Source organism: Asparagus officinalis, chromosome 4, assembly GCF_001876935.1.
Source record: "Asparagus officinalis chromosome 4, Aspof.V1, whole genome shotgun sequence".
NCBI classification, from domain to species: domain Eukaryota; kingdom Viridiplantae; phylum Streptophyta; class Magnoliopsida; order Asparagales; family Asparagaceae; genus Asparagus; species Asparagus officinalis.
The window spans coordinates 43,905,848-43,914,631 of NC_033797.1; the positions used below are offsets into that span (position 1 = coordinate 43,905,848).

At 37.6% G+C, this 8,784-nt stretch overlaps 2 protein-coding genes across 2 annotated transcripts; one reads left to right on the forward strand and one right to left on the reverse strand.

The window, feature by feature from the left end:
* On the forward strand, nt 437–1,660 carry LOC109837331 (AAA-ATPase At2g18190-like). Its single transcript, XM_020405526.1, is given in 2 exon segments — nt 437–752; nt 754–1,660. Coding segments are annotated over 2 exon segments (372 nt in total). The 5' UTR covers nt 437–656; the 3' UTR covers nt 1,030–1,660.
* LOC109837330 lies at nt 1,761–2,681 on the reverse strand. The gene has a single exon (XM_020405525.1). The coding sequence runs from the start codon at nt 2,641–2,643 to the stop codon at nt 2,044–2,046; it is 600 nt and encodes a 199-aa protein (XP_020261114.1). The 5' UTR covers nt 2,644–2,681; the 3' UTR covers nt 1,761–2,043.

Here is an 8,784-nt window from a genome sequence, read left to right on the forward strand (position 1 = left end):
AGAGGAAGAGCTGATATCTCACTTGGTTGAGATATTTTGCTTAAGGTTCTTGTTTTCTTTGTGAAACAAGAATTCCTATTGCGACCTGACTCTCTTGTTGTGCTGCCCGAAGTGCTGCCGAAATTTTCGCTACGCGCTACACTTGATCCCCTCAATGGCCAACTATTTGAAGTCCCATGTGTATGATTTGGAGTTGATGGAGGTGAGCAACAATCACGACCTACGCGGTTAGTTGGTCTAGACTTCAAGCAGGACGATTCTTGTGGTGGAAGACATTGATGGCATGGTGGATGCCGCCTCTTGGGAGGAGAATGATGGATCGAAAAGTAAGAAGGATGCTGCAGACTCTTACTCTGATAACACAAAGGTAAGTTTTACCAAGTTGTCACTATTAAAGATTGTTTGGAAACCTACCAAAATGGGACCACAGCTGAACTTGATTTAATTTTGAGAATAGTGTTGTTTGGGAAAAGCTTGGGCTAATTGTAGCCAGGCTTTTCATAGGTCTTTAAAATCGGTTCTGATTTGATCCACCTCCGAGATCGAAACGGAATAAATTCTCTCAAAACTTGACCAGGATCAATCCTGGCCCAGTTCTTTGCCCAATTTCAAAGATTACCCCCGAATTTACTCTTATTTTGCGTTAATACTAATACATGAGGTGTGCAATTAGTTACCTTCAGCTGATGCTTTCAGGGCTGCTTTACCTTGCAGATGGCCTGTGGTCGAGCTGTGGGGATGAGAGGATCATAGATGTTCACAACAAACCACAAGGAGAAGCTTGATCCAGCATTGCTTCAGCCTGGACGGAATATGGGATACTGCATTTTTAGTGGGTTTCGAGTGTTGGCCTCGAACTATCATTCCATCAATGGCCATCCGCTGTTTGGAGGGATAGAAGGGTTGAGTGGAGAGGTGAAAGTGACTCTGGCTGAGGTGATAGGAGATGATGAGGGGGATGATTCTGAGGTTGCGTTAAATGGGCTCATTGGTTTCCTTAAAAGGAAGAAAATTCAAGGAGGCCGATGAAGTATCTGAGAAAGGAGAAGACAAAATAAAGGATGCCCAAAGACTAACATATTGCACTTGTTCACATTGCACTTGTAGGAGTGACAGATTTCAGAAGATGCTGACTGTAGGATACTGTAGGATGAAGTATTCGTGAATGTTAGCAATTGATGTTGGATTGTTTATGCCTGTCACTGCAGTAGGAGCAATTTCTCAATGTTGTGGTGAAATCTTGATGTTTTTGTACCTACTTCCGAAGTTTAGTAGGTATCGACAGGTCTCAGGTATTGATGTAGTGAACATTATGTGTAATTGTTGCATTTTGGCCACATTAGTCATAATGCCCAACAACTGAAATACACAGGAATGATACATTCACCTCCATACACTGTGTTAAGGTACAAAATACCACAGTGATGTGTAGCTAGTTGTAAGCATGATAGCTGGGTTGTGAGAGATTTCAGATTGCAATCCTACAAGTCGCACAAAAAAAAGAAAGAAAGAAAGAAAGATTAGAAATTTTCCTCTGTACATTTGAGCACGCATTCGAGTATCATCTGATCTATTACACCAGTGCTTCTAAAATTGGAAATATTCAGATGATTCTGTACTCAGTTTAAAAAAAAAAAATTTATTTGAGAGATATCGCGATTCTTTTCAGAAGAAGGATAGGGCCTCAAAATCGATAGCCCCAGCCGCGTTTCTTATCTTATAATATCCAAAAAAAAGCAGTAGTTTACAAAAAAGAAGAGTAATCCCCAATAATCTCCAAACATATAATCACACAAAGCTTAGCCACCACATTCTTAATATATCAACCATCCCCCCGGAAAACAGAGTAAAACATGAACATCGCATCTAGAGATCCCCTGCTACATACAAATAGTGAATTTATTTCTATGAGATTACCCTCATAAGTGAATTAGAATAGATTTATAGATTTTAAAAAAAAGGTTAGCACTGCTCACAAGTAACCAGACAAAAAACAAAACATGCACAACATCTTACGACAAAACCCAGCACGTACAAACTCACTCAGCGCCCATCTGCAGTCACAGGGTACCCAATCCCGTGCCTGGTGGTAGGAAACACAACAAACAGCAACCCACACATCAACCCAACCCCAACCGGCACCAAATCCAGCACCTCCTCCTCCTCCCTCCCCCTCGCGGCCACCGAGACGAACACCAGCACCGTCAACACCGCATGGACCCCGTCCACAACACTAACCCTATACTCCGATAAATCCGGCACCGCCAACTTAACCGGGTAATTGAAGAGCCACATGCCAGACCGAGTGGCCAGGCCGTAGTATACTTGCCCGTCAGGAGCACGGAAGCTGTCGGTGAAACAGGCGATGAAGGCGGAGACGGCGAGGGTGAGGAGGAGGATTTGCGTGATGAGTCGGGTGGCGGCATCGCAGGAGCCGTTGTTGGTGGAGACAGGGGTGAGGAGTTGGAAGGCGAGGAGGGTTCCGGTGGGGAGGAGGTTGGCGAGGTTCGCCGTCGAGGTTAGGGCTTTTTGTGAGAAGGTTGGAGGAGGAGCAGGAGGATCAATAAGTTTCTTGGTTTCTTGATATAGTAGTGATGGTGGTGGTGTTTTGATGCTTTTGGATCTAGGTATTCTCTGAGACATTTTTGGCTTAGTTTGGATGATGAATGATGGAGCTTATAATGGTCTTGGTTACGTGCACGTACACGTACGCGTTTGGTTTGTCTTGCACGGTGATGCTGGCGAAGGGTTTGGTTTGAGGAGTCATATAAGACGTCAAGCTATTGATTATAGCTACAATTTTGCGAAGGCTTTGCTGGCAACATATTTTGTTAGGTTTTGATAAGAAAATGATAGAAAAATATGTTGTCACGTGTTACTTGTAGTATTCCCTTTTAGGTAACGGGAAGTGGGAGGGTGCTTCCTTAGGGTATAAGTACTAATCGGTGCCGTGGAAGTTACAATATTTGGTTGGTTGCCAAATGATTAGTTGTTGATGGTTTTTTTTTTATTTTTTATTTTCTATTTTTTAAGAGAGAGAGTGATGATCAATCTTGAGAAGTGAGAACATGATGCTGCAGTTCTAAGAAGCACATCATGTAGATTTTAAGGATGTGTTTGGCAAATTCTTAAAATTAGTTCATGACTGAACTTGGCCAAGTTTTGAGTTTGCTTTTTATTGGCAAAAACTGTTAGGAATCTTGACCCCAAGATTAGTTTGTTTTGATGATAACAAATATTATATGTTGTGTGTATTATGTGCTAACATTTGTTTTACAGTATCAGAGCTATATCAATAATTATATTCAAAGAGATACTCAAGACATAGATGAGTTCAAGGCAAAATGAAGCAAAGAAGAAGATATACTTTATTGTCAAAATGTAATTTTATATTTTCTTTGCTTAGAAATTTGTACAAGCCTTGATCACTCACACACATGCACACACATAGTGTTAGAACACACTAACACATGCTTAGTGTGTTGGTTAACAATAGAAATCCCCTATGTTAGTCATTAGAGTTTATAGATATTAAGTGAGTCTTAAAACATTTCATTTACACCCCTTAGAAATTAGAATCTGGAAAAACTCAAAAGACCAAAGTTATAGGTCTCTTCAAGAGCTTTCCAACAAATCTTAAATCACCTCATTCCGATATCGGATGAGAAAGTTATAGTCAAAATACTAAACAAAAAAATTCTAGAATCTGAGTTTACAGTGTAGTCGACTACTATGCCTTGTAGTCGACTACTAAACAATTTTCTGACTTCACAGAGTCTGTTTAGACTCAGTGTAGTCGACTACTATAACTTGTAGTCGACTACAAATGCAGTTTTTCCAGATTTCAGGTTTAAAATAAGTGACTGTTTATAGCCGTTTTGTGGACGTTAATTGAGTTTAAAATTATGTCATTTCAGAGGCTATAAATAGGTTTAAACATCAGAAAACAAGCACCAAGTTTTGCACTTGCAAGATCAAACATTTTGTGCATATTCACTCTCTAATTTTCCAGATTTTCATGCTAAGTGTTTAGAAAAAGAGAGTTTCTGATATTGCCTTGGTTTCAATCATTCTTAGAGATTGTATAGACAATATTCAGAGAGTTAAAAGAATCCTAAGCCACTGCAGCACTTCACTACACATTCAAGGCTTATAGGATCAATTGTGTTCTTGCTTCAAAAAGGATTTCTCTCGGGTTTGAGAGGGTTGATCTCTTGGTTTAGAGATTGGGTGGCAATTGGCATGGTCTTGTCAATTGGTGTTGCAATTTGCATGGTCTTGCAAATTGGTCAGGTTTGCTTTTGATTTTGTAAGGTTTCAAAATCATAGTGGAAATCTCAAGCGGGATTTGCTTGGGGACTGGATGTACACCGGGTTGGTGGAACCAGTATAAAACTTTGTGTTTGTGATTGTGAATTTCTGAGATTGCCATTTTTCTTTGCAATTTATAATCTACTTTGCATATATTTTAAAAGAACACTATTCACCCCTCTTCTAGTGTTCTAGTGTATCTATTTCAGATCCAACATTTGGTATCAGAGCAAGGTGAAAGATGGCATCAACAAATACATCCCAATTCAAAGAGGGATATTCCACACAGCGACCACCTCTATTCGATGGCACGAACTACAACTATTGGAAGTGCCGAATGAAGATTTACCTTCAATCAATTGGCGATGAACTTTGGAACGTCGTGGAAACAAAATATGAGAAGCCAACAACTCCTTTTGCAGAATGGACTACTTCTCAAAGAAATAATGCAAATTTGGATTCAAAAGCAATGAATGCATTATTTTGTGCACTTGACAAGAATGAGTTCAATAGGGTGTCAACGACCACATCTGCATACGATATTTGGCATACACTTGAGGTAACTCATGAAGGTACAAATAAAGTTAAAGAATCTAAAATATCTGTTCTTGTGCACAGGTTTGAGTTATTCAAAATGAAAGAACAAAAAGAGGAATCCACTCACATGTGCTTCATGGCACAAGAAGATGAGGTATGCAATAATGAAGAATTATTAGATGCTTTCAATGAATTATATGAAACATTTTTGAGATTAAAGGCTTCACATAATTTTCTTAAAGGTGAAAATAAAAGATTACTTGAAGAAATTTCTGATTTTAATTCTTCTACTATTTCTAATTCTCAAGTAATTGAATTGAAAGAGGAAAATAAATCCTTGCTTAAAGAAAATCATATTTTGACTAATGAGAATGTTTATCTAAAATCAGAATGCAATGATTTAAAAATCCGCATTAATGTTTTAGATAAAGATATTTCTTCTATTAAATTAAAATATGATGATATATGTTTGAATGTTAGTAAATTCAATAAAAGTAAAGAGAATTTGAATAATTTGCTCTCATTTCAAAAATCTTCAAACAATCATTTTGGCATTGGATTTGTTCCTAAGTATTTTATAAAGAATGATTATGTTTTGAAGAATAATAATAAGAATATTCATGCTAAACAAAATAAGTATATATGGATTCCTAAGAATTTGAATATTCATGATAGGAATTATTATATTTCATCTTATATTTATGAAGTTTGCAATTCAAAGAATTACACTTATGTTAACAAATGGAAACCAAATTCCAAGTGGATTTGGATTCCTAAGGGCTAATCCTAATGATATAATATAAAAGGGTACCAAAGTGCTTGATATTTTTATTAAGGTACCCAAGAAAAGAAATTTTTAATTAGAATTATGTTTATTTCTTTTTGCTAATGACAAAGGGGGAGTTATATAGAAAATTTTAATTTTAAATTTTTTACTAATGCTTTGATGCAGGGGGAGTAAAAGATTTTATTTAATGATTTCATGCAGGGGGATTAAAATTTTTATATCTTAATAACATATATTTGTCATCATCAAAAAGGGGGAGAATGTTAGGAATCTTGACCCCAAGATTAGTTTGTTTTGATGATAACAAATATTATATGTTGTGTGTATTATGTGCTAACATTTGTTTTGCAGTATCAGAGCTATATCAATAATTATATTCAAAGAGATACTCAAGACATAGATGAGTTCAAGGCAAAATGAAGCAAAGAAGAAGATATACTTTATTGTCAAAATGTAATTTTATATGTTCTTTGCTTAGAAATTTGTACAAGCCTTGATCACTCACACACATGCATACATATAGTGTTAGAACACACTAACACATGCTTAGTGTGTTGGTTAACAATAGAAATCCCCTATGTTAGTCATTAGAGTTTATAGATATTAAGTGAGTCTTAAAACATTTCATTTACACCCCTTAGAAATTAGAATCTGGAAAAACTCAAAAGACCAAAGTTGTAGGTCTCTTCAAGAGCTTTCCAACAAATCTTAAATCACCTCATTCCGATATCGGATGAGAAAGTTATAGTCAAAATACTAAACAAAAAAATTCTAGAATCTGAGTTTACAGTGTAGTCGACTACTATGCCTTGTAGTCGACTACTAAACAATTTTCTGACGGACAAATTTTCAAAACCGCCCCATTTGTAGTTTTATTCCCCCAAAACGACCCCTTTCAAAATTATTTGTAAAAACCGACCTGGTTTCAGCCTCAGCGCTGAAACCAGGTCGGTTTTTACAAAAAAAGTTCCGAAACTTCACGGGACTTGAAGTCCCGTGAAGTTTAACAAGTATTTTACTAAGCTCCTAAACTTCACGGGACTTCAAGTCCCGTGAAGGTTATAAGTTCAAACAAACTTCACGGGACTTGAAGTCCCGTGAAGTGTGTTTGAATTTATTTCGTACGTGTGCAGGTTGGATTAGTTAAAACCCATTTCTCTGCAACGTCTCCTCGCAAATCCTCGAAAGGTGTCATAATTTACAGGAATTTAAATCCTAACAACATCACAAGAAGACCACAAATCACAAAACCCCAACTCAAAAAAGTGCTGAGGAGTTCTCACAACACGATCCGCAGTCTCAGCTACGCCGTCAAGAACCCTAATCTTCGTTCTTGTCTCCTCGCAGATCTTCTTGATGAGCTCTCCCAACTCAAAAAAGTGATTTTATGAAAGTTTTTTTTATATATATTTTTATCGGCTTGTTAGAGTACAACTGGGCTTTGGATGCTCATGAACTTGAGAGGACCTGAAACTGATGCTCAGTTGAGTTGAGTTGTCTCCTACCTGCATAAACTGGTTTTAATGCGGTGAAAAAGAGATTTTGGCATCGAGAGAAATCTGGGCCTTTTCGTTGATGGCGGTTAGTTGGGGGTGAAAGGAGCTCCTTTTTTATTTTATTTTTTATTTAGAGGCGTCAAATATAACCTTGGTTCCCTCAAGCTCAGGTCACAGCATTAAGAGTTTTGAAATTGAGCGCAAATTCCACGGGAGTTGAACTCCCGTGGAGTTTTAAGAAGAAATTAAACTTCACGGGAGTTCAACTCCCGTGAAGTTTAATTTCTCGATAAACTTCACGGGAGTTGAACTCCCGTGATGTTTCAGAAAACTTTTTACAAAAACCGACCTGTTTTCAGCGCTGGGCTGAAAACAGGTCGGTTTTTGTAATTATTTTCAAAAGCGGTCGGTTTTTACAAATAAAAACTGAAAAAGGTTGGTTTTGAAAATTTGTCCTTGCATATTCACTCTCTAATTTTCCAGATTTTCATGCTAAGTGTTTAGAAAAAGAGAGTTTCTGATATTGCCTTGGTTTCAATCATTCTTAGAGATTGTATAGGCAATATTCAGAGAGTTAAAAGAATCCTAAGCCACTGCAGCACTTCACTACACATTCAAGGCTTATAGGATCAATTGTGTTCTTGCTTCAAAAAGGATTTCTCTCGGGTTTGAGAGGGTTGATCTCTTGGTTTAGAGATTGGGTGGCAATTGGCATGGTCTTGTCAATTGGTGTTGCAATTTGCATGGTCTTGCAAATTGGTCAGGTTTGCTTTTGATTTTGTAAGGTTTCAAAATCATAGTGGAAATCTCAAGCGGGATTTGCTTGGGGACTGGATGTACACCGGGTTGGTGGAACCAGTATAAAACTTTGTGTTTGTGATTGTGAATTTCTGAGATTGCCATTTTTCTTTGCAATTTATAATCTACTTTGCATATATTTTAAAAGAACACTATTCACCCCTCTTCTAGTGTTCTAGTGTATCTATTTCAGATCCTACAAAAACTAGGTTAGTTCTGACCCAATTTTTCTTAGACCAAAAAGAAGTCATAAAACCAGTTTAGTGGTAGATTAGGAGGGTGTTTGTCCACAATTAAATTAGGTTAGAGTAGAACTGGACCAGAGTTGAACCTGATACAGTTTTTGGGTAGTTGTCAAACACACCCTAAGATTGGTTTGGTCTTTTATATGCAACTACATTTATTGGTGAGCAAATTCAATGGTACTCACTATGTTCAATCGGTACTTGACTAGTGCACACAGGGGCGGAGTCAGGCATAAGGATGAGGGGTCCCATTGCCCCTTCATTGCAAAGTCTCGGTCTTGTGGGAATTGATTATCTATCTTAGAACAAGCTTCAATATGAGCCCATTATAATTAGGTTAGAGTAGAACTGGACCAGAGTTGAACCTGATACAGTTTTTGGGTAGTTGTCAAACACACCCTAAGATTGGTTTGGTCTTTTATATGCAACTACATTTATTGGTGAGCAAATTCAATGGTACTCACTATGTTCAATCGGTACTTGACTAGTGCACACAGGGGCGGAGTCAGGCATAAGGATGAGGGGTCCCATTGCCCCTTCATTGCAAAGTCTCGGTCTTGTGGGAATTGATTATCTATCTTAGAACAAGCTTCAATATGAGCCCATTATA

Excerpts from the sequence above, each read along its gene's own strand:
- LOC109837330 (XM_020405525.1), bottom strand. The coding sequence starts at position 2,643 with ATGTCTCAGAGAATACCTAGATCCAAAAGCATCAAAACACCACCACCA.